At 43.3% G+C, this 26574-nt stretch overlaps 1 protein-coding gene across 2 annotated transcripts in view; it reads left to right on the top strand.

The window, feature by feature from the left end:
* Positions 1 to 26574, top strand: part of ABHD6 (abhydrolase domain containing 6, acylglycerol lipase) — a 123502-nt gene that overhangs the window by 82199 nt on the left and 14729 nt on the right. For both annotated transcript variants that reach the window (XM_086939050.1, XM_086939051.1), the window contains 3 exons: positions 7737 to 7869; positions 19727 to 19884; positions 23873 to 23927. In XM_086939050.1, the coding sequence (XP_086795176.1) occupies positions 7737 to 7869; positions 19727 to 19884; positions 23873 to 23927 (346 nt within the window). The remainder of the gene's footprint in view (positions 1 to 7736; positions 7870 to 19726; positions 19885 to 23872; positions 23928 to 26574) is intronic.

Raw genomic sequence — 26574 nt, forward strand, 5'->3', positions numbered from 1 at the left:
GCAGTGATATGGGGGATTTCGTGTCGCTTCTGAGGGATGGTTCTAGATAGAGTGGAATATCGCTAGACCCTGACTTTGAGCATTGTGCAGTTTGTGACTTATGATAAAGTGTGCTGCCATTGTTCAATTACTTCTACATGATCTCCAAGTCAGTCAACAATAGCAACAGGAAAGGCTTGACTTTACTTGCAGGTCCGGCAGAGACTCCATCTCTGGGTAATGGGAAACCCGGACTCCGTGCCAAATATGGATCTTGCCCAGCATTTGTTAACACCTTGGCTGCTAAGGGTTTTCCCGCTGTGTGCTGAAAAGTGATTTTCCCCATTGTTCATGACAAGGTCAGCTCGTCATAAGCACAGCTCCACTGTGCCTCATGACGAGCTGACCTTGTCATGAGCATGGAAGGGTTAAAGAGTTTATAGTTACAATGGAGAATTTTTATGAAGACAAGTATGTGTTCAGAATAATACATTTATACTTGCATGCAACTAGTACAGGCTGCAGATATTACAAATGAATATTTCAAACGTTTAATAACATTTGATATAAACCTCAATTATGAGACCATCAGTTCCAATCATGAGGTGTATTTTCACAGCAGACAGTTGGTAAATTAAAGTTATCAGCAGCTTTTTTGCTTGAAGTGAATATTTTTGTGACGTTTTGAAGCATATTACTCATTGATGTCTAACATCACAGAACGTTTGCAGAAAGTGAAGGGTGGTTTTCTACAAGTAGGTCAATGTATAAAGTAATAACCCAGTTCGTAGTCTCCGTTCATGCAGTAGGGGGCCATCAGAAGGTGTGAGGGAGCCGAAGTAAAGGAGAACAAAAGTGCTTCCACTTATTGGCTTAGTTAAAACTTTGGCGCCATTTGACGAATTTTCACAAAACTTTCCAATAAAGTTGTCATCCACCTTAGCTCCTTCCTCGAAAGTTTCAGAGTGGTTCTGGGGGGGGGGGGGTAGAGGGGGTTGAGGAAAATGGCAGGGAGTCCCAAAGTGTGCTTTCCCCTTCATTTGTCCGAAGGAAAACTGAACAGAGATACTGCAAAAACTACTGAACAGTATTGCACCAAATGTAGCAGAAAGCTAGATCTTAGTTCAGAAAGCGTGCTTTTTGTGACTTGGTTTACGTTGGTTCAGTAGTTTTGGAGAAGTTAAGCCTCAAAACATTGTATATTTCAAGCTACGGAGGATCCACTGACCCAATAGTTCTCAAGATGACATCTGATTGGCTGCCACCACATCAACAACCATGTGGCGACTTTTTGGGACATTTTTGGACTCTGGATTCAATCCTGTGTCCTGGAAAAATGTAAAAAAGAACATAAAGGAACGAGTAGGGATACATAAAAAAAAGAAAACTTGATGCAAATTTTGCTGTAGATCTGCAGCAATTAAAAAAAAGAAAATGCGTGTGCTCCTGCGCTCTAAAATTATACCTCCTGCCAGGGTAGGCCGGCAGTTGTAGCCGGCATGACTGGTGGGTGGGGGAATACACGGGGGTGGGGGTAGATTTAATTAAAAAAAAAAGTTTAAGTTATCTTTGCCGGCCCGCTCCGGTCCCGCGTTGTGTCTTCTTCTCTCTCTGCTCCTCCAGGAAGCAGACAGCCTCCCTCCCCTCCCCTACGCCAATCACGACGCTGCATTGTGATTGGCTGGGACGCCGCCCACACAGGCGTCTATGGGGAGGCCATTTTCTCCATGTAGGCTGCATGTAACGAAACAGTCAGCGCCCTCAGAGTGGGCAAGCCACTCCTCCCCTACCCTAGAGTAGAACCACCCGCCCCCAACCAAACCCTTATGCTTTCTCGCAATGCGAGAAGCAGAAAAATAAAGTAGTATTTATAATACCATTTTATGTTTCTGCTTCTCGCACTGCGAGAAAGCAGTGAGGCGACGCTCCTCCGCCCACATGGAGGAGCCGCCCCTTTAGGCAGAGCCCGGTCTGCAACCTAAAGTATTTTAAAGGTGAGGGGGCGTCCTCCCCAAGCCTCTAGGAGGCCCAAGGGACCCCATTCCCTGTCCTTGCATAAATTAAAGGGGAGGGATGCGGCACCCCATGCCGAGCCTCACTGAGGCACCAGGACCCATTCCCCGGGGCTAACATAAAATCAAATGGGAGGGTGGCACACAGCTTGCAACGGCCTGGGAGATGCCAACTCATATATTTAATAGGCAAGATGGCATGCGTCCCCCCCCACCCCTAGCCTTGAAAAGCCCTGGGGACCCCATCCCTTGTGCTGATACATTTGATGGGGGGGGACATGGGGAGGGATGCGGTCCCTGTCCTCAAGCCATGAACCGCCGAGGACTCCAATCTTCCGGGGCCAGCTCCACTGTGGTGTCTCGTGGTTCACACCTCCGGGCTCTTGCAGGCAGGAAAACCAATTTCTTCCACCCAATGAGAGCAGTCAAAATTACTTTTCCCTCAAGGCTGAAGCAATGCCGGCTCCTGGTGCACAAAGGATGGGTGCATTGGCAAAGCCAGCAGTTTTACTGGGTCATGGGCTCATCTCATGGCCCTCAATGGTGTCTGTTGTGGGAGCCCAGAGTGGGCATCCGGGCACCCACATCAGGCCTGGGGGATTGAGCATCTGGGTTTGTAAAGGCTCGGGGAAGCCGGCGTGTCCCTTAATAACAAATAACAGAAGGCCCCAGGGGATGGGGTCCCTTGGGCCCATAGTGACTCAGGGAGGGGGGCTGTGCATCCCCTTCTCTTGATAAAAAAAGACCTGGAGTGACTCGGGAATAGGGCCATGAGCTCCATCCCCTTAATATGTAGGGCCCCCGGGAATGAGGTCCCAGGGCCTGTAAATGCTCGTGTGGGAAGGGCACACACCCAACAATTAAAAAGTGAAAAATTGCGGCTACCACCAGCACCCAGGATGTGTACTGGCAAGCGAGCTGGTGGGCCCCTGGGGCCCCTCGTGTTCCCACCCCCACAGCCCCCAGCAAGAAAAAAAGAGACACCCAAAATTTAAAAAAAAAGGAAAAAAATAATAATAAATGACCAGCAGGAGCTGGTCATTTAGTATTCACAGCTCCTTAAAGGAGCTCCCCATAATGCTGTGCGAGAGCGCTTTAAACATTCTTTTTTTTTTTAAACTTCATGATGTTCCTATAAGGGGTAGATTCACAACCAAGCATTTTGTTAATGCTCTGAGGGGCTGCAGGGAGTGCCCCAGTCCCTCTGAAACATAAAAAAAAACAGTAGGTCTGCTGGGTCGTTAAATCCATGTGTGTGCCTAGAAGAGCTTGCCTTAAGTTTTCTTAGGCACTCCTAGCTCAAGCTCTATGCTCCTCAGCTGGACCGCAGAGCTTTCTTTTGGTGGATTGTCTGGCTGTACTTTGCAGTTGAAGATTGTTTGAAGAATGAGTCTAAGACATGTGGGTGTTTTAATTTTCAATTAAACTTTATTAACATTTTTATGATAAACACTTTTATTAAACATTGGACTGTGTGAGTTGTTGGATTATACATTTAATTGTAATTATTGATCATTTGGTAATTATTTTACCATTCACATATATGTTCATATCCTGACTCCTTCGTAAAGCCAACATGGCCACTTTTAATATAGAAAACACAAATGGCAGATTTTGCTAAATACGATCAGCACATCATAGTGTTCCTCCCTTGTTAAGTTCTAAGTGTATACCAGTTATACTTCTCTGTTGGAGTGCAAGTCCGATGTAGTGCTTATCCACCTTAAGCACAAAACTACGATAAACCACCCACTGGAAGTGTGATAGAATATCATACATGTATCACAAAAACATCAGTGCACATCCTTATTCAGTCTCTATTATCCAATAGGCAATCTGCCTTTTTGATCCAAAAAGTCTCTTGTTTCTATACAACCAATGTTCTTTCAGTCCGAAATAGTAATACACAGTGTTCGATAATCCACAGTTTTCTTTATTAGTTCTTTCTCTTGTCACAGCCGACGCGCGTTTCGCCCTACACGGGCTTTTTCAAGACAAAAACAATTGTATTCAATTTAAGCAGCATATATTCTTGACGTATTCTAAAAGCAAGTTGGCATTGAACCTCCAAGCCTTTCGTTTTCTTAAGGATGCCTGTATACGCTCTAGTGTCATCCACATATAGTATATTGTTAGATCCACACAGCAATTGGAGCCTTGATAAGTCCCATCATCATGTTGTGTGTGCTGCCGAGCTGTCTGCTTCGTTCCGCGTCTACCTTTGAGCACCAAAATAAGGATGTGCACTGATGTTTTTGTGATACATGGCCACTTTTAATATTTTGATGTTCTGATACTTTGGCAAAGTCAGTAGCTCTGCTTGACTAAAAATTACACCTAGCCATGTACTGAACCCCAGCTGCCCAAGGCTCAGGTGCTGAGGGGGGTGGTTGGACAGCAGTGGGGTTTGGGCACAGGGTCTGGCCAGCAGCCAACCCCACGCTATGCACGACAGAAGGCTGTGAGTTTGACTGTGCGCAATGGGTTGGATGCAGGGCCTGCGAGGGGTTGGACCGCCATGTGCGGCGTGGAGTTGGCATTATGTATGACAAGAAAAAATATTACCTTACATAAAAAAACTAGACATTCACTGAAAAAACAAAAGGTTAAAGTGATGTTATTGTTGGTTATGGTAATGTCTCCCTTTGCTTTAAAAGAAACCCTAGAAATACACTGAAATGGACAAAGTTTAAAGAGACAATAACGTTAGGTGAAAATGTCTGTTCAAACATACCATTTTAAACTAGCAAAACCACTGAAATTCACAAGTTATAGTTATCTCAAGTAACTATAACTAGTGGCCTCAGATAACTATAACTTGCGCGCTTGCAATGCACTGTTAATTACTCCACATACTTCATGACTAATGATATGATCTATGACATCATTGATAACATGACTGCAGCATCTGAAATTACATAATTGATCACAAGAATGTACATGGCAGGGAGCACGAGTTATAGTTATTTGAAACAATTCTAACTGATGAATTTATAGTTAGGAAAAAATGCCAGTTAAAACATAGGGGTCCATTAGGATGTAGGGCAGATCGCCACGTCTGCATGGCGGTGGAGATCCGCCCTACATCCTTCCCTGCCCGCCACCCATTCCCCCCCCCAAATTTAATATGGCGGGGGTACCGCTGCGGACGGGAAGACCGTCCACCACTTTTCCACCCGGTCAACAAGTCAATGGGGTGGAAAAGGGTTAAATATGGTGGAGGTCTGCTAGACACCGCCATCTATATGAGGATGCAGGCGGGAGGCAGCCTTTCCGTGGTGGCGTTGCCGGGATTTAGAAGTTGGGGGCCAGTTGTGGGCACCCAGGATATTGGGGGGGCACATGGGGGGTACCTATGGTACCCCCCTGCATGTGCATGCACAACATGGCAGGCACCACGCGGTGCCCTCCACATTGTACATGCATATGAACAACACACATTTTTGGCATTGCGGCGGGTAATGCTGAAAGCACCGCCCACCGCAATGTTAAAAATGCAGGATGCGCCCGCCAGTGTGGCAAGCGCATCCTAATCACCCCCACGGGACCGCTGCACTTATGGCGGGTGGTCCCTTTTTACGTCAGGATGGCAGGCGGACATCCTAATGAGGCCCATAGTGTTTTAAACTAACAAAACCACTGAAACTCACCAGTTATAGTTTTCCCAAGTAACTATAACTTGTGCCCTCACCTTACACTGCCAATTACTCCACATATTACATCACTTCTTACATCATCTATGACATCATTGATAACATGACTGCAACATCTGAAATTATATCATTGAAGACTAGAATGTGCATGGCTGGGGCACGAGTTATAGTTACTTGAAAGAGGTTTTAGGAACCTTCCTAACTAAACAGCAGTGAATCTAAAGTATGAATGAAAAAAATATTACAATTATATTTATGAAGTGCAATAAAACTTTGAGGGTTGTCGAAGCACTTAGCCAAGCAATGATTGTTTGCACCAAAACTCTGCGATGCCCAAGACGGAATTTAAAATAAAAATAAAAATATAAAAATAGCCAGGTTTTATGGGCTTTTTTAAATAGTGAAAAAGAATCTAACTTTGAATATTCAAGTAAGTGTGAATGTTTAATATATTTGTCACTAAGTAGATCTAAATCTGGGAATAGGAGATACATTCAGCAGTTTAATGATGTGATTTGGATAACACTAAGGAGAGCAAATGACAACAAGCAGATGCATACAAACTAACTTAGTAGACCCACATGGTTTTCAAAACAAAGCTATCAACCTGACCCTACCCCATAAATAAAGGAATCAGTTAGTAGGTGAGATGGGTGTGACAAGGAGAGATCCTCAGCGGGACTGAAGGGGACAATGGACCGACGTTCTTATGCAGCTGAACAGTACAGCATCACCCACTAATCCAATTCCCTCCTGTCACTGAAAGTACTGTTGCCTTTTGTTCTCTTTCGTGCTACAATATAATGTCTTGCCATTACATTTTTCAGTGTGCATTGACTTTAAATAAATGCATTGCTCTCTTTCTCCTACCTCTTTAAAACAGTTTTTCATTGCATTTCTTAGTGGATATATTTTCAACAAAATGATACTCTGAATTCAAATCTCTCTGTATATTTTTTCACGTTTAAGAATGTTAAATACATTTGAACAAATGTAGCTAATGGAAAAGATGTGGGATTTGTCTATATGTTATTATATGTTGTAGACTTCATTTCTAATCCAATCACAAAAACTGCAGTTTCTGCGTGATAACAAAAATATATGTAGTGTGTTGTATTTGTGGGAATTTCCTTTCTTAGTCCAATAAAAGATATCACAACCTCCACAATTCCGACAAAAAATGTGGTGACTCTGGGCAAATCACATTACCTTCTTCAAACTGTTAAAAAATTGTACAATACTGTCCAAGTTACATGTTGCCGCACAACCCCTTCCCCAGCACATCACCTCAACACCATATGTTTACGATGCTCTTGATATAACAAATCTCTCCCTTAAAAGCACTCTTCTCCTTCTGAGAACAAAGACTTTACTATCACAAATACCTTAAATAGTATGAATACAACCAGGTTTAATTTATCTGGCAATAAAGACTGAGAGCCATTTTCTGAAAATGGACCATCCAAACGGCACAGCAGTAGATACTTCTTCCAACAAGTGGTATCTGTTGTTAAAGTAAGTCAGTTGGTAATGAGTGGAGGCTCCCACTGATGGTAACATTCACACCTACAAAAGACAGACAGGTCCTGTTTTCCATGGGGGTGTATCCTTGAAAATTTGATCCCAGCTTTCATGCTACCCGAATAATGCTGAATTGGCATTGCTTACATGCTGGAGACATAGCATGCACTGTCCAGGTTTAGGCCAGTCATGTGTTGGTGTAATCCTGGATAATTTATGCAGGGTCACTATTGCGAATCTCTGGGAAGGCGCTTGCTAGGGGGCCTAAGTCACTTCTACATAGACTTAATCTACATTGAGGGTCTCTACATGGCCAGTCTGCACCCATCAAAGATATTTCCATAAAGCATTCTTATGTCCAAGTGCACAATTTACATAATCATGCGTAAACCCTTACAACGGACCACAAAGATGTACTTTGTGACCACTGTATTTGCCTTCATCCTGTTTCTGAAATTTGAATCCTGCTATTTGTGTTGATAGGAAATTCCTTAAGACTTAGCAATATTACAAATGTGTTATTGAGAATAATCTCTTGCTCTGATTAAATTACGGTCCTTTTTATTTTTAGTTTGTTGAGTCCATCAGAATGAACAGGAAACCATTTCACCTGGTTGGCACCTCAATGGGTGGCCATATTGCAGGAGTGTATGCTGCTGAATACCCAGCTGACGTCTGCAGCCTGACCTTGCTATGTCCGGCAGGTGCGTTTTCACTTGTAACACTCATCCTTGTAGCAAGCAGGTTTGTGTAAACAAAAAACAAAAAACTGAAATATTTTATGACCCTTATAAAGAAATGCAATTTGTGTTAAACTGCTAAGTTGTCCTCTCATGCATGCCCACTTCTTTGTCTGTCTGTTGAGCGTAAATAGGTAGTCATGATTGTGTAAACATTACTACATCACTGCTCCTTTTCAATCCCCAACATTGTTTCTGACGTGGAACCTGGCCCAAGAGGCAAATGCCAGATCCTAATAGCAAGTCTCTGGATTTGTTTTAATACAAAGGGTTTAAAGCATTTCTGTTTCGTATTGTGCTCTTCATTGTGTATGTGTTCATTTGGTCACTTATAGGTTCAATTTTTTTTATTGAGCTTTTCCTCCTACACATACATTTGGCTACAACCAGCATGCCACAAGGCAATAACTTAAGAACACATAGAGAGTAAGGAGTTGCGTCCGTAGTTACTGGACGGGGAATACTCCTGATTCCCTGGTCAAGGATTGGAAAAGAACAATTGAAGGAGTATTACCCGATGAAGAGGATGAAGGCTTTTTCCAGATGAGGAAGCACTGTTCCTTTGTTAGTAAACCCCTCACTCACCACCTAGTGGTGACTTGCTTCATCATCGGGGCCCACCCAAGTGGCCTAGCGTCACTTGGGTGTGCTTCAACACCTGAGTTGCAGTGGAGCAGGTAGTGAAGTGTGGGTTGTAAACAAAAAAAGTGTGAGTGTTAAAATTGTCCTGGTTATTGCTTTTGTATAGATTTTAATAAAAAAGTAACTGGACAATGTTAAAAAGATTGGTGAGATAGTAGTAGGGGAGTTACGGCCTACGTATCTCAGCTATGTGTTGGTCAACATGTTTCTACCATTAGGGGCAATCCCCGGTATTCTTCAGGACCAAAACAAGGAAGTGGGAGGTGTGCGTCCCCTAAAAGACGCACCCTGTCCTAAATCCTTGGTCATCCAGAAGGAAAATATACTTCTGGGCAGACACTCCTAAAATGTAGGGTGCCAGTAAAAACTGGAGAAGTACTCTAGTTGAGTTTCATCAAGCAGGGGGTAGGTGCTTCGCTTGTAGCAACATATTAGTTGGAAGTCGCGAAGTAAGGCGGTTCACCTACGTCTACCTGCCGCTGCTCGGATGCCTTACAGTGGTGAATGAAACAGTGCCTTCATCAGTAGAGAGCGTGTCTACCAGTGTTGTGGAAACGTGCTCATTATCGTGGGAGTAAATATTGCAGCATGGTATATCTAACTTCAGGTATATAAATTGGCGTCCTCTGTGCGTGCCTGAAATAGCATGCTTATGCCGTACATTAGAGTGCACTGAACTGGAGTGCTCATATTATTACCGTCGTGGAACATACTGTGCCAACTGGTTGTTTACCATATATTTTATATAGGCTCGAAAATATCCTAATCAGGATCAGTGATGTACATACAAAGACAGACTAGACTCATACAAACATATAACATGGAGCTTGTCACAAGGCGTAACATGTCTGGAAAGAGGGGCTTACTGGAGAAGTACTCTAGTTGAGTTTCATCAAGCAGGGGGTAGGTGCTTCGCTTGTAGCAACATATTCTAATTGGAAAGGCATATGTTGCAGCAATGAGTAAAGGGAAGTTGACCTACATTTCGGTTCGTATGCTCAAACCATTCAAGAATCCTGTGTGGGGAGGAATATTACTTACAGTTGGAAGTCGCGAAGTAAGGCGGTTCACCTACGTCTACCTGCCGCTGCTCGGATGCAATGAGCGAGCGCGCGCAGTGGGCGTATATGCGCTGGCATACTTCCGGGATGAATCACGTGGCCGCTACGGCGGCCCGTCAGGGAGGGATGGTTGGTATGGGAACCACTGGAAGCTGCGCATGCGCAATATGAATGCTGCATCTCGTGGCCGCTACTGTGGTTCCTAGACAAGCGGCGGTTGGCATGGGGATCAGTCAACGCTGCGCTTGCGCATTTGAAAACGGAATGTGGCAGGAGAGCGAGATCAGGAGCATTTAGTATTAAAGGTGCCCGTTACTGCGTGGGAATGGGTTATACTGAGTTTTATCAGAGAACGGGATAAAAAATATCGGCAGCATATGAAGTGGGATGCATTCATGTGCCGGGGGACTGAATGGGGGATACTGGCTGAAACAGGTACTGCTTGAATACAAGGGAGTGTACTGATTCAGTGAATGGGAGGGAAAATAACAGTAGCAGCAAGCCGGATCAACGGAGGAGGTCCATATTAAAAGGGCTGCATTCGGATTTAAATGCATTCCTGTGTCATGGGACTACATTAGTTAGAGCTGGTGTTATTTTAGTACAGAGTTCCACGGGATATTGTCGTTAAGACCTTGTGTATGAGTGGAAAGTCTGTATATCCATCTCTGTTCTTTTTCGAATAGACGAGCCTGGATGTTAGGGCCCGCTTGCAACTGTTCAATGACTGTCCACCTCATATCGTTGGTGGTGTGATGGGCAGTTAGGAAGTGGTCCGTGAGTTTTGTCATGTTCTTCTTGCATCTTATCGTGCTCCTGTGTTCGCAAATACGTTTTTTAATTTTGCGTGTCGTCATACCCACGTAGGGTTTTCCGCAGGTGCAAGTGATGAGGTAAATGACATTATTGCTATTGCAATTAGTGTGGGATCTCTGCTCCCATGTTTTCCCAGGTTCCAAGACAATTGTCTTGGTGTTTTCTGTCAGGTGACAGACACTACAATCCCCACACCGAGAATGTCCAGTAACTGGTGGGAGACCCCATATCTGTGTTAATGTTGGGTCACTGGTGGTAATGTTATTTTTTGGTCTAGTGTTGACCAAGGTGTTTTTCAAACTGCTCGCTTTCTTGTATGAGAAGAGAGGTTTCTCCCAGTTGAATGATCCAGAGTTTATTATTGACCAGTGCTTTCTAATGCTTTTGCTCACTTCATTGGAAATCCTAATTTACAAGGCAATAACTGTCAACCATGAACAAACTCTCCCCTTAATCGTCCACAACCCAGCTTGTAAGGTTCTACCATCCATCAATAATATACTAGGTCTAGATCACCCATCTCCCATTTCCAATAGACAACTGGTTGTTAATGTTCTGCCCTGTCTGATTGTGTCACAGGTAATATTCAAAGCATTCTAAAGAACCAAGGGCTCCAAAACCACCTGGGACAGGAACTCCAATAATTTCTTCCAATCCACTTCATAGTCCTGCATCCTGCCTCATATGGTGTAATCAGTCTCATGCTGTCTTTTTCCCTATAAAACCAATGCTTCTTCTCCACTGGAGACCTCTCCTTCCTTCACATTGAGTTAATGACTTGTTTTGTGGCCCGTATGCTTGTGCCATTTGCTTGCCTGTAAGAGAGTATGTATGAAAGGTCTGTTGAATGGCGATGCCCATTAGGACGTGTGTCAGACCACGATGTAACGGAACGCATTGTACTAACTCGCGTTGTCACGTCATACATCCATCAGTTGGGAAACATCCTTAACATCGCTGTCAGTACACCGCGATGCTGTTACATCGCAGTCGTTACAACGACCGGGATGTAACCACGCTGTGCCATTACAACGCAAGTCTTTACATCGACTTGCGCTAGATGGCGTGCTAATATTACAAATAGTGTAGTTCACTATTCCAACACCTTCCCTACTGTTAAGTGGACTGGAGTTGGAATAGTAAATTACGCTTTTATAATGTTAGCACGCCATCTAGTGCAAGTCGATGTAAATACTTGCGTTGTAATGGCATAGCGTGGTAACATCGCAGCCATTGCAACGACCGTGATGTAACGGAACGTGTTGTACTAACTTGCGTTGTCACGTCATACATCCGTGTCAGATATCTTTGAATTGCACTCAGATACTTAACACTAGTATGTCTGATGCTTTGGGTATCCCTCTATCCCCACATCCATCGTTTCCAACATCCCCTCCAGCACCTATTTGATAATCATTTGACTCACTTTTATAGCTGTGCTGGAGTGTGATACCATTACGTAGTTGTCTTGCCCACTGCTTCCTGAGCTGAGGCAACTTGGGCTGTGACATGCTGTCTAACAAGTGCTTCCCTCCATTCAGCTTCAGAGAGTGACCTGGTTATCTCCACTTACCATCTCTAATGAACTGGCATTTTATCTGTCAACCCAGTGGCTCAATAGTTTGTACAGCTCCTTGACCATCATTTTGTCTGTGTCCTGTGTGACAGACATTTCTCAAAAGCCATTAGTGTTGGATTGTGTATAGCTCAAATGTTCATCTGCCGGCTACTCAAATCAGTGCTTCAAACCATCAAATGGCGTCAAATGTTTTCATCAAAGAGCTCTCCAATTCTTCCACAACTCCTCTTTCCCCATTCATTGAAAAGGAGTTAAATCAGGATTCCCCAATATCAGAGTTGTAGTAGAGCAAAAGTTAGTCAACCCATGTGGCTCAGCTATCCTGCCGCAAGCCACTAACATTGCCATGGTGACTGCCGATGAATAAATCCTGGCTCTATGCTTTTCAAGCAGACAAGGAACCTTCAATAAAATACACCTCTGGAATGGTTTGATCCACGAGCCACCACTGATTCTCCAATTCATCTCGGCTACATTCAGTTATAAAAAAAAACGGAGTCACCTAGTAAAACTTCACAATATCCAACAGGCTCAAACACCTTTCATTTGGTGGTTTCTTCATCGTGGTTCTGGACAGACATGCTGCCTTCCTGCCCAGATGAAATTATCGATCTGTTCTTGCAGCCTTCACATCATTGGGGTGAGCACACATAATATGAGGGACTGAAAGAGAAACAGCACTCTAGGGAGTATCCTCATTTTAACAGCTGCAATCATACCGCAGCACAACAGCCCTTTCTGGATTGTCTTTATCAAAGTGCTGTAGTTGACTTGCATTGTTTTCTCCATGGTAAAAGATAGCTGTACCTGCAAGTGTGCAACCATGTCCTTTCTTCATTGGAACTGGAATGTTGCTTCTATCTCTGCCACCTGAGGCACTGGCAGCCTCCAACTTAGTATATGCTATTTGGATAAGTTGATATGAACTGTAAGACTCTATTTCTGGTCATAAGGGCCAAGATATAATTGGCTGGTTTTGTGATTAACAGCACCTTGGTGGTGTAAAGTGCCAATGTGTGCATGTCTGTCCCTGCTAGCAATCCTATTATCTCGGTAGTCATACTCATTTTCTCTGCTAGGATTCCTATTTTCAATATGAAAAACTTTGGGGGAAGTTTGGACCTCCGTTTTCCTCCCGTCTATAGTTATGTGCGCCAGGAAAAAGTTCTTCATCTGCACTGATGCCCTAGAATTCTTATTGAAGCTAAGCACATGTGATCTGAATTCTAGCCCAGTCCCATAGGCTTGTAAAGCACCCTAGGAACCCCCATTAGATTAAATTGAACACCTTTTCAACAGCCAGCAGGATCAATACTGCTTACCTTGGCTTTCCAGGCATTATTTCTCAGGTGTAACAGTTTTTTGCGTTGTCCGTAAGAACATCGACCAGCTCTGCTGTATGCGGTAGGATTGTTCCCAGAGTCCTTTCATGAATGTCCCTAAATAGCTTGACATAACGACAAGATCGGCCTGTATGAGCTATGTAGCGATTTATCCTCACCGGGATTTGGTATGACTGAGATCATAGATTAAGCCATTGACTCCATGACACTCAGGGCCCTTTGAAGGAGTTAAATAGTAGAGTCAGCAAGGGTGAGTAACTTTGTACAATAGGTTTTGTTGAAAAGGACTGAGAAATCGCCTGGGCTTAGTGCCATATTGACTTTCATTTTTTTAGATACCACTAATTGCTTAATCAATGTGTATCCCTTCCCCAGCCTCTCTGTGAGTACCTAACTTTGTGCATCATCTATTTGTAAAGTAATTTCATTCTCAGCTTTTAAATAAGCAGAATACAGCGCCTGATAAAAAAAATCCCTGAATGCATTGGTTATATTTGCATCTTTCCTATAGGCTCGCCCATTTGAGTCTCTGATTGTGGACACTTGCTCAGGAGCGATGTGTGTCCAGATTTGAATTAAACCGTGGACTTGCTGCAAATCCCTGCCTTCCCCTGTCTCTTTAGACAGGTGTTGAACATTCAACCTCAGCAAAGAAATTGGAATCCGGAGTAGAGAAACTGAAACACAGCAGCGCCTGCGTTTGCAGGTTGGTGCTGGTAAAACCCGGAGCAGACCCTTGTTGACTTCCATATTGGTATGCAGCCTGTTTAGATGCTCATTGGTGGTGTGCACTCTGAATAAGGAGGGTAGTTATCAGAAAGTAAGAAACTAGGCAGGTGTGATATACTGTAATGCATTTAAGAAAATAGAGGTAATCTTATCCTGATCCAAGATAGAGGGAACAGTGTTGAAACCAAAGGTCGACAAGGATACCAACACAGGTCCCCTGTTCATAAAGCAGGAGGGAGAATGGCAAAAAGTAGACAGGCAAACAGTGATCGACAAACAGGAGATGCAAAACAATAAGTGGAAATGCAAGGACTTGAGCAACAGGGAAAAGAAAAAAGAGCACAACAAAGATGTTGGGAAGCAAGGCAGACTGGACAAATTGTACAGGACCAGAGAGCAAATACAAAAATGAGATGTTGCCAGGCACCAAGCCATGTTTGCTGTGGTGTTAAATATATTTTGCTTGTGGTAACCCAGAAGTGACTGTCACACTAGGAGGTTTCCACCCTTGCAGTGGTTAGTGGTGTAGCTGTGCCTAAGTGCAATTGTCCTACATTCCATAGCCTCCAACCCTGGCTGTTTTGGGTACTTCTGTAATTTCCTCAGGGAATAAGAATGCAGTGCCAGGTTCTTCTTACTCTTGTCCAATGCGAGGCTTAATTTCTTTCTTAGTCCCTTCTGTGATGAAATATGGATAGTTGTGGCCAGCAGCCTATGTGCTCTGTTCCTTTCCTCATTGTATATTTGCCTGATCCACAGAAATGTATATTCAGCTCTATCCATGTCCAGCATTTTTATTCCTTCACCTCTTTCAGCAAGATGATTTGAAGCTGCCACCATTGCCAGAAAAAAGAAATCAGTCATAAGGCGTGTCCCCATCTACAGGCCGTCTGATGATGTCTCAGAAAGTCCTTAACAGGACGAACAGCTCCTCACCACTGTAGCTTGATTGTCGAAAGGTCCTGGAATAAAGCAGTATGGTTGCCCTTTTAGGTTATGTCTCCCTTTTTTCTTGTTATCTCCATGATTCTTTCCTTGATCTAGAACCTATGCATTCGTGTTAGTGTGTCTGGTAGAGATTTTCTAGTTATATCAGGCCCTCCCACTTATTGTGCTCGGTCAAGTTGAATTGCCCCCTGCAAGGAAGACCCCGAAAGTCTTCCTAGGAGCCTTGTAATTAGCCATCAATGTCCTTTATCTCTTCTCCCCAGAGTACCCCTCAGATCCTTACAGTGTTCTGCCTGGAGTGGTTTTCTAGATCATCCAACTTTCCTTGCAAGGCTAGGTTCTGTTCCTGCACTTGATTTAAGAATAACTGCTCTTCCACCCTGTTGTTTCCAGCCTCCGTTGGGAGAAGACCCTTTGGCTAAGGGAGCTCACTTCTGTTTTGTTGTCCTGCATCAGAAATGTTATTTTGAAAGATGTAAAGTTCTGAGACGCTTCTGCCCGAGTATCTAAGGTTGTCAGCTGGAACTCCAAATAGTCAGTGGGGCTACCCCTCATAGCCAATTCATATTAGGGAACACGTGTTTTTGCAAGTATTTCTTTAATTGTGGCATCCTTCCCCACTATTGTTGTTGTCATATCAGATGGGAATGGCAGGGCCATTCATCTCTCCAGGGCTCTACCAGTTTCAAGCCCCCTTTTGACAGCCTGAGGGTAACTTGTCTGCTTGTTGTGTTGAATGGACCCCAAGTTATCTCTGGGCCATTGATGCTCTGTGGTTTATTTCCTAGGCTTCTTGATTACCGTTATCCAAACTGCGATGCAACAGGCAGCTTGCAACACTTTAGAAATTGTAGACTTCATTGTTACTGTGGCAGCTCCTCATACAATAGTGTTTGGCAAATGCTTGAACGTCGTAGTGTACTTTTTCAGCATAGGGGTCTTTTTTTAGGAACCTCTTCGCCCTCAGGAAAGTCCTGGAGTACATTGTTACGGGTGAGAGATCACAATAAAATATGTTTGTAATAAGTAAACACAGTGTCCAGAACTAAGAAATGGAGCAAGTTTGTGGCATGGTGCACAGCAAGGCTGTGGATATCCGTTCTGCCCCATTTTCAGAAGTCCTTTTGTATATACTTTCTTTGGCCCAGCAGGGCTCTGATCAGGGCTCTCTCGAAAGTTATCTTGCAGCTAGCTTTCTTCGGCTGCCAGATCAGCCATCCTTGTTCAATTCCCCTATTGTTATCAGATTCTTTGAGGTTATTACTCATCTATTTCCTCCATCTCCCTTCATAATACCCCAGTGGGACTTGAAACTTGTTCTCACATTTCTTATGTGTGCTCCCTTCGAGCCTCTTCATAACTGTTCTGTCAGACTGCCTTCCATTTTGCCATCACCTCTGCTCGCAGGGTGAGTGAGCCTCAGGCTCTATCTTCCAAGCTCCCCTTTCTTTTCTGTGCATCCAGACAAAATGGCGCTTAGAACGAAGCCTTAGTTCCTTCCTAAAGTGGTTACACCATTTCATTTAGAACAATCTATCACCTTGCCCACCTTTTTCCCACCTCCGCACCCTTCCAGGGAGGAGGAGAGACTGCACCGTCTAGATCCTAAAAGTGCGCTGTCATTCTATCTTGACCGCACAATAGACTTCCGGGTGGATGATCAACTCTTTGTTGGCTATGTGGGTGCCAAGAAAGGCAGGGCTGTTCAAAAACGTACCATCTCTCTATGGATTGTCCTTTGCATTAAGATCTGCTATGCTTTAGAGAAGAAGGATCCTCCAGTGAGGTTGTGTGCTCTCTCCACTAGGGCTACAACAGCAACCACTGCATTGGCTATCAGTCCCACCTGACCCCCCAACTTCTTGGCCTTTAACTAGAGGTGGTACACAAGGCACAGTTTTCTCCTGAGCTTGACTTGATGACCATTGTTCCACCCACTTCCGACCAACCTATAGATCGATGTGCGTCATATCACCTGATGTCACTCATTAACTCCAAGGTGAAAATCTTCGCGAAACTGCTGGCGAACCACCTGCTGGCGGGCCTCCCGCAGCTGGTCCACCCTGATCAGTGCAGGCTTATGCCTTTGCAGGATGCACATGGCACTCGCGCTTTCTTTTTCGGAGGGAGACCCAATGGCTCTCCTTCTTTTGGATTTTGAAAAGGCTTTTAAATCAGTTATTTGGGCCTTTCTAGCAGAGGTGTGGAATAGAGTGGTGTTGAGGCCTAGATTCCCGGCTTTTGTGTGGGTGCCCAGGTCTAACTTCAAGGCCCAGGTACCGGGCAGTGGCACCTTATCTGCCCCTTCAGGATTATCCGGGGCACCTGACAGGGCACCCTTTGTCACCACCTTTGTTTTCTCTGGTGATTGAGCCATTAGTGGTGTGGATTCACAGCAGTGCTCAGGTCTGGGATTTGAGTGGGAGGTAGCGACAGAGGACCGCATTGTGCTCTATGCAGATGATGTGTTTTTGTATATTTCATGCCCGTCGCTCATGATTCCTTGGGTGTTGCAGATCCTTGGTTTCTTTGGGGGCGCCTCGTAACTTTCCACTAACTGGCCTAAATCTGTCTTGGTCCCCCTGAAGGGGCTGACGCTAGACATGGAGTGGCCGAAGCGGCTTACGGTGCGCAGCCTGAGTTTTCAGTACTTGGGAATGTATGTGGCCCTGGAGCCAGGGCTAACCTGTAGCCTGAATCCTTGTTTTTCCACACAATAACGGACCTCACCAGATGGGCTAAGTTGCCTCTTAATGTTTTGGGCCTCACCGCCCTGTTTAAAATGATTGCCCTCCCCCGCTTGCTATACACATTACAAAACTATCCCAAGCTTTTTACACAGCTTTGGTTGTGCTATTTGCAGGCCAAAATACGATCCTTCCTATGGCTTAATCAACTTCCCCTCTTAACGTATGGAAAATGCACTCAATTCATATGGAATGGGGGGCTGGGAATAGCAGCCGTTACTACTGGGAAATTTAGCTGGTGGTGGCTGAGTGAGGGGTGGGAAGACCCAGGGTTTCGGCTGAAAGTGGCCGGAATGTGCCTGGACAAGATTGAAGGGTTGTTGTATGACACTCCTATTCCTTCCCAAGCTCACAAGGGGGGCTCTTGGGGCCTGACGTATGGCACTTATGTGGACTGGTTGGATCGGCAGACTACACTTGCGACCCCACTTTGGGTAAGCAGGCGGTTACAACAGGCCTTCTCCTTAGAACGATTTAGTGGTTGGGATAGGATTGGGGTAACCAAAGTGAGAGATGTCCGCCAGGGAGCACACCTTAAGTCCTATTAGGTGTTGCAGGAAGTTTGGCCTGCACTGGTCTCAGTTTTATAGATACCAGCAATTGCGCCATGTCCTGGAGCAATACCATGGTTTCTTGAAGAATGGTCCTGAATGTAGTCCCCTGGAGTCCCAGATCCTTATCGGACACATTGAGAAGAAGGCAATGTCACTAATTCATAAATCCCTTATAGTTCTTTTCCCAGACTTGTTTGCGACCCTTAAGACCAAATCGCAACAGTGTAGGGAGCCCTTGGATGGATGACTGATTGGAGGGATGCTTGCATGACACCTAGGGTGCTGATTGTCTCTTTACGGCTCTGGTTCATCCTACTTAATTACCTACACATGACCGATAGGATGCCAGAGTGGCTTTGGAGCGCAGGCGCGCTTGAGTTGCCAGCATGCTGGCGCTATTCGGGGACACCTGCTAACGTCTGCTATATGGTTTGGGGATGTCCAGTAATCGCGAGATACTAAGGTAGGATATTTGAAGTCCTGTCCAGGGAGCTGGGAAGACCTCTTGACAGCTCCCCAGTGCCCATTCTATTGGGAGTCCTGGAGGTGGTGTGTGACGCTATTGGGGATAACACTGTGGGGATTGGGGTGGCGCTGGCAAAGAGAGAGATCGCTAAACGGCGGTTGGCCCCCATTCCTCCGATAGCTCCCTGGAAGCAGGCAATACATTGGAGCGCAGTGAAGGTTGCATACATGACTAGGGGATGCCCCAAAAAACATGCCAAGTTATGGGGGAAGTGGCTGGAGTACCGTGGAATGTTTTGAAGCATATGACCTGGTGGGATGTGGTGGGGTACAATTGAGGGTAACAGACTGCCTTGGGGCCCGTGGAAATGTGGTGGTTTGTTGATTTCTTCAAAAATCAATCAAATTCAGTTTATAAAAAAGTATTCAAATGATGCATATAATGAAACTTTACTCCCTTCCTTCTTTATTAGAGACTATGCATGAAATAGCCCTAGTTGAAAAAAAGGACATATGAGGAACAGTGATCTTTTTCAATCATGTCTTGATTAGAAAAACTGCATCCAAAGAGAAACACAGAATTGCATCATGAAATGACTCTCCATTTACAACACCAGACTGACAGTTTCAAAGCATATATTGATGAGAAGAGAGCTTTGAGCAGTTTTTCTATTTGGATCATTTGATAGCATTGGGCTAATGGTGTGGGGAGCTGATCTGTTTTAGAACCAGACTGTGATCAGCTTCTTGTTGCATTAAATACCTTAATGATGGACAATGTAGGCAAATATTCAGTTTAAAAAAAACTTTTATTGCAGGCGCCAAGAAGTATTAACCTTGGCAAGCACGAGTGTGACTTTTGCTGCATTCACTTAGAATAGTGTTAGCCTTTTGGTACTTTTAGGAACTCTTACAATTTGACTTACATTTTTTTTAGGCCTCGAATATCCAACCGAGAGTAAATTTATCAAGCAGCTGCGTGAACTGAAGGAGGACGAAAATGTGCACAGAGTCCCCCTGATCCCTTCCACTCCAGAGGAAATGGAGGACATGCTGAAGCTCTGCTCTTACGTTCGGTTTAAAATCCCACAGCAGGTAAGAACGTGAAACCCAACATGCTAAGAAGCCTCAGTAATCCTAAATAAACTGTGTTGGTTGTGTGATGCTAACAGTATGCAGCTGAATCTTGTCCCTTCTGTTTCGGCCAGTTTTACTTATAACTGCATGTCTATGCCCTTTGAATTCCTCTATTTAGACACCACCCCCAGGGTAGCACAACAGTGTCAGTGTCACAAATCTGCACAAAAGTCCTGGTATGCTTCCAGCTCCATGCAGCATTTAAGGTTAAACCAGCATGGCTTACAACCAGTCCTTTTGTGCGTTGAATTGATGGATTAACTCAGGGAGGCTGGGCTACACACCCCTGGAGCTCTTCTGATATTGGTTTGGACTTCCTCTAACCAGTTGTAATCAATACATATTACATCCAATTGTTATTCAGTGCCTCTTGCCATCAACCAAGCTGCTTAAAAAACCCTACCTAGAAAAGTGGAACAAATTGGTCACTATTTTAACAGGGGGTGGTAGACGAGCCATCACTTTGTCAATACTAAACCCACCTATTGCATGAAGATCACATATTTTAGCTCAATCAATATATTAGAAAGTATATCTTGGTGCTCCGAAGTGGCCATAAAGCTGCTTCATAGCGCTAAGCAAAACAATAAATCAAGTATGGTCTACAAATGGAAAAGGAAACATAATGTGCACTTTGAGCGTGGGAAGTGATTCTACACCATGACATTATTAAGGCCAGAAATGATACAAGTTTGTGTAGAATTTTGCCCAGGCGGTCTGGAGAATGGAATATCAGATAACTGGTGTGATGCAGAAAATTCCGAGCAATTAAAAAAACACCACAGTAGGAGTTTCCATCATATCGAGGCCCCTCTACCTTACAGCCACAAATGTTTTCCTTAAGATGTCTAGGAATTCCTTGGCAGCATTTAACTACGTATATTCAGATGATGTGATGGAAAATCTATTGTGCTATTGTGTAAAAGCAGGAACTATAAAGTGCCCTTTAGGAAGTGTGTAGCATAGAGAAGAAAAATAGGTGGATGCTCATGGGGTGGCCAGGAATGTGATTTCAAGTAACAGCTGATTCTTCTGGGAGTGGAGAATAGTGAGGATTTGAAATTCCCTGTGAGATCATTAGTTTTAAAAATAACAAATCTTCTCTTAGCATTCACTATGTTCCTGTTTTCCAAATGCCTTTGGAAAATGAGCCCATGTGGCAAATTCTTCAGTCGTGCCGGGCTTTGTCACCAAAAACAGTGCGACAAAAAGGTCCTGATTCACACAGCTAAGCCCATGCGTCCATCTAACAAACTCTTGGGTGAAGCCGCTTGTTTTTAATGCTGCAACCAGGAGCAATTCACAAAGCCAGAACAAGTACATTTCTCACCTGGAGGCAGCGGCGTAGCGTGAGTGTCTGGACACGGGGCAAAGCAAGTATTACGCCTCTCTAACCCGCGGACCATTAACCCTTTCGATGCTCATGAAGGAACAGTTCCGTCATGAGCATCGGTCGAGCTGTGCTCATGACGGAACCGTTCCGTCATGACCACACCCATTAACATTGGGGCCCAGCACCGCCGGTAAATCGGGGCAGCACGGATGAGGTTAACACTTCCTGGTGCAAATTTTAAAAATAAAATTGTAGTCCGAATTTTTTTCTTTTAAAATTGTGCGCCCCCTTAGAATTTTGCACCCTGGGCTACCGCCCCTGTGGCCTCGTCACGCTACGCCACTGCCTGAAGGGCCTACTTCCCTCGAGGATGTTACGCTACGTTGATGTGACCTCTGCAGTTGTAAGTTCCACATGGATGAGTAGATGTTGTCGCTACCGGACAAATGCAATGCGAGGTGAACATCCGCACAGCCTTTGCGTTGTGGGAATTTACAAATATTTTAATGCTATTCAAACACTTATGTGCATGAAAATATGTACAACTGTATTATTGATTTTCCCTAGAAAAGAAAGACATTGAATTGAAAAATATTCCAGACAGAGGAAAAAGTAATTTTATTTCACACTAATGTCAAACTTGGTTTGGATTTTTGCTGATATGTTAAAGCTATGCATGGTAATTCTCCACAGGATTCCGAGCACATAAGGTTAGGGAACGCAGGTGTGTGGTAGGAATGTGTGGGAATCACATTATACGTTTTACCTGTGCATACTAGACTCCAGAGATCCTTTAGGTATTTGTATCAAAGAGTAAATACATCAAATACAAATAGAAGAACAATGGGTTTCCATGAAGGGGCAGCTTAGCAGGGAGAAGCTCTGTGCTACACTCATATTACATAAGCTAGATCTGAGCTCTCCAGAGAAAAATGTGAACAGTTCTTAAATATTTTAAACTGTTATTAGCTAAGTTATGCCTTCTTCCACAGTTAAACAGTTTTATAGACATGCAACAGTTTATTGAATCTTGGAAATGCACAATTTCCATCACACAAAACCTCTGCAAAAAAAGAGTATCATACAGATATTATGAAAGTAAAAGGCTTCATTCACATCTCTTTAGCTTTTGTAGTTTTTTCTAAATGTTTCATAAAAGAGAGGAAAACAATTTTTTTTAGGATCCGACTGCTTGAGTTAATCTCAGCCGCTGGTAATTAGCATGGGCCGCAATCCAGTCCATCACTTTTTGCCCACCATGTCACCCCAGACAGGAACCAGTCCTATGCAAATCCGTCTTGGTCCTGCTGAATTAGGAATTAGGCATTAGGAATAGGACCAAGGTTGATTGCATATGACTGATTCCTGGACCATCAATTATGGGAGTCTGAAAAGATGGGCTTCTCACGCTCTAGCGGCAACGCCTCAGTTGAAAAGGTCCTGCTATTAAAATCTGTCTAGCAGAGAATTCTACCAAAATTGCCACATGATTTTATGCGTATCCCCTTCTCCAGTGAGAACAACTTTTTTGCCAAGAAGGGTTAGAAAGATACACTAAAACGTAACTAATTAACTACATTGCAAACCTTTTCATAGACTAAGGCCTGCAAACCCCTGAGCAGGAGCTTAACGAAAGATAGGGAAACAACACAGAAACATTAAAAGAAAAATAATTTCCTAGATCAGAGAGACAATAGAGAATTTGGAGAAATCTTTTTCCTAAAGGTAGTTTCATGGTCCCATATTTAGTGCACTTGGATGGTGTTAAGGAAGGTAGAGCCTCTGACAAATCAGGGTACAGGCGACTTGGTTAGGGCACTTATCTTCAGTCTCTCAGTTGCCTCCAAGCATTATAAACTTCTTAAGGGTGTCTGAAATTCAAGTCCATAAAAGCAGGTTGCGTGACAATGTCACCTGTATGTAAAGTTTTGTAAACATGGCACACTTGTCCAAATTTACCATCCTCCTGAAGTTACAAAGTGTTTGCCATCTTTGGAAATTATAATAAGGCACAGTTCCAAAACTGTAGTGCATTTTCATTTGGCCCTGTTATAAGAGACAAAGCTATAACACTATAGTCTCATTGTGGGTAAGTTATGAATTAGAAATAGATAAATTATGATAACATTTACTGTAGAGATCAGTACAGAAAAGTGACAGACAGGAAGTCACACAATTAACAGTCCATGCACAAACAATTATAACAAGAAAAAGAATCATAGCAGAGGTTTAAAATAAGGAACTTGGTGATAATGAGTGGTAAACACACAGTGATCCTCTAATGAAGCAGATCCCACCCTCTTTGTCCCCTCTTTATAGTTATCTCCACCTTACCCTGATGATCTAGTGTTCTCTTAGTTACATTGTGCTAAGATGTGTAACTGCATGAAATCATAAAATATTTGAGTGAATTTAATGGTCCTCCTAAATGTCCTCTGTGTTTCTGTGTATGCAAAGAAATAGATGTTTTGAGTATCCTTGACTGCAACTGTTAAAATTTAATTTGGTCCTTGCCAAAATACTAGAAAATGCAGCTCTTTGTATGATGTGCTACAACAGTGTCACCCCCTTTTTCCTGTATTATTTGTTGATACATGTTTTTTTTTATGTTAGATCCTGCAAGGTCTTGTTGATGTTCGCATTCCACATAATGATTTCTACAGAAAACGTGAGTTGATATTTAAGTTTCAGAATGGTCTAATGAGTCAACTTCTTTGTGTGTGGGTGATTAGATCTTGTTCGAGGGTTTGCCAAGTGGCATAGAGCCTGTGAGGCTTTCTTACTTAGAGGAATACTACCCATTATTCTCTATCATTATGATGCAAGTCTTGTTGGCAGTGCTTAAATTGAGCCGTAGTCGCAGGAGGACCGCCACTTATTTTTCATCCCCCAATTTTGACCCAGAGCAAGACCGAGAACAAAACAAAATGGGGGAAAGAAGAAAACATGGAAACATGGAAAAACAGTAAACAGCAAATAGGGAGAAAGCTGGGATGAAACAGAGCCTGCAATAGTGTGATAAATTGGCAGGGGGTATTGATATATTGAAGAGACGTGAGGTGGAATCAAGTTTATGCAGCCTTGATTTGGCACCCCGAACTTAGATAGCGCCGGCCAGGCAATTCTGAACTATACTTTGGGCCCCGGCACTGCTTTTTATAATAACAAATGAAGCTCTGCCCATGGGCCTTCTGTAATTTTCTATCCTGTCATGTTTGTTTGACATAGTATGTAATTTGTTGGTTAACTTATTATCTGTGGGACTGAGCTCTGAAGATGACACCTTGCTTCTCTCCCAAACCGTAAAGGGGCTTTCCAATCTTTTTGCGAATTTTAACCTGTTTTTTAAGTCTTGTGGGCTAGAGATCATTAGTGGTAAAACTAAATACATGGTTTTTAGTCACAAGAAAAAAAATAAAGGGCAAGGTATCGTTTGATGGTGGGATACTGGGTAGTGTAAAGGAATTTCACTGCCTGGGAGTGAGAATAAGTGATTCTAACAGTTGTTATCCCCAGATAGAAAAAAGTGTCTGATCCCTGAAGCAAAGGGCTGGGTCTATTTTACGGTTTACCAACAGGGCACCCCTCCCTGATCGAGATATGAGTCAAGCTTGTAGAGCTGTTTTGTGTGGAGAGGACTTGTGTGGGCACTGCAAACTTTCTCCTCTTGAAAAATTAGTTTTATGGAACTACTTTTTTTTTCAAACTGACCTGTATGTGATTTAGGATAGAATATGAATGCCCATTGTTTTAAGTTTTTGTAATATTTGGTACATTGAAGATGGTCTTTTATAGAATTTTATCATGTAGTTGTCTTTGATGATAACGTTGAATGTATGTATTTAATATTGTAGGACTGTGAGAGTATTTTATATTTTTTTAATACCTTTAATTGTTCATTGAGCAGAATAAAGGACTTTTGATTGATTGACTAAGCTCTCAGAGTTAGTATGTCATTTGTTGGTAAAGTTGTTGTCTGTGGGATATTAAGCTTTCAGCGTTTCAATCTCAACATACCCACTTAGCTAAATTATGTGACACCAGACCAATCACTTTATTTCATTCTTTTGTAGGTCTAATATCTGCTAAAATTGGAATTGCTTAGACGCAGAGTAGCTCCTATTAAATGGACTTGTATAAAAACTGTATACTTACATTTACGCGCTAGACCAACTCCAAAGTAGTTTAATAACTCCTCCATCTGCTCCATCAATACTTTTTTCTCATTCTTATTGTCCTTATGTTCCTAAAGGAATTGGCTGAATTCGTAACTCTTTAATATTCCACCAACTATTTGTATTATCTTACATTGGAAACAAAGTCACCTATTTCATCTAAATAGGTTGCAGTCCTCACCAATCCAAGAGAAAGCTGATTTCATTTCATATTTGTTCATTGACCTGGCGGTTTGAGCACATTTTTGTTTTGCTATCTAGAAAATGACTGCGTGTGCTTACTGTACTTACGTCCCTGGTTCACAGTTGCAGACGTGCCATCAAGAAAACAATCCCTAGTTTGAAGGTCGGCTTCCCTCCTACCATTCTCCTCCATTGCCCCTCCATCTCTGGGCCTTCCAGTAAAGTTGTTTATTCAGGTGTAGGAGCGTTATGTTTATCCTTGTGTATTCTTTGGCAACTGGAGGTATGCTGTAAACCTACCGCTCACTTATGGCAACATTCATGAAAGACCACTTGAGGGCATTGACATCAACCTTGCTGTTGTTATGTAATTGACATGAGCTAACATTGGGAGTAACTTCACATAGTTCATGCTTGTGGAATGTTTGCTGCCTCAAGCTATTTCTGTCATAAGAGACAGTGAAGACTTTTTGAAATTAACCCTGCAAGTCATTGCAAAGATACAGCAGAGCCCACCTCAGAGAGAGAGAGAGAGATCCCAGTGCAGATAATCACTTCAATAAACAGATTATCATGGAGAAGAAGTAGTCTTCTCCCAGAGATTTCATTTGTCTTGGCATGAGCTCTGGAATCTTTACACCAGTGTTCTCAGTGCATTCCTCTGCAAGGGCTAAACAAAGGAGGACCATACACTGTACACAGTGCCTGTGTCAGTCATTCTGGTTTCTTGATAATTTTGAACTAGTTGGATGTGCTTATTGTGTCCATGCACATATGGGCAAGTGAAAAGTCAAGTGTATCTTAGCACCTGTACTAAATGACAGGTGTATCTGTAGTCCAGACTGTGGTTGCATCATTGTTCAATTTGCGGTTGGCATCTGGAATATGCAGGTGAATGACCGGTCAAGTGGCATGAAAAGTCAAAACACCGACTTTGTTATGCATGCTCTCCATTAT

This window comes from Lissotriton vulgaris, chromosome 9 (assembly GCF_964263255.1).
Source record: "Lissotriton vulgaris chromosome 9, aLisVul1.2, whole genome shotgun sequence".
Taxonomy (NCBI): domain Eukaryota; kingdom Metazoa; phylum Chordata; class Amphibia; order Caudata; family Salamandridae; genus Lissotriton; species Lissotriton vulgaris.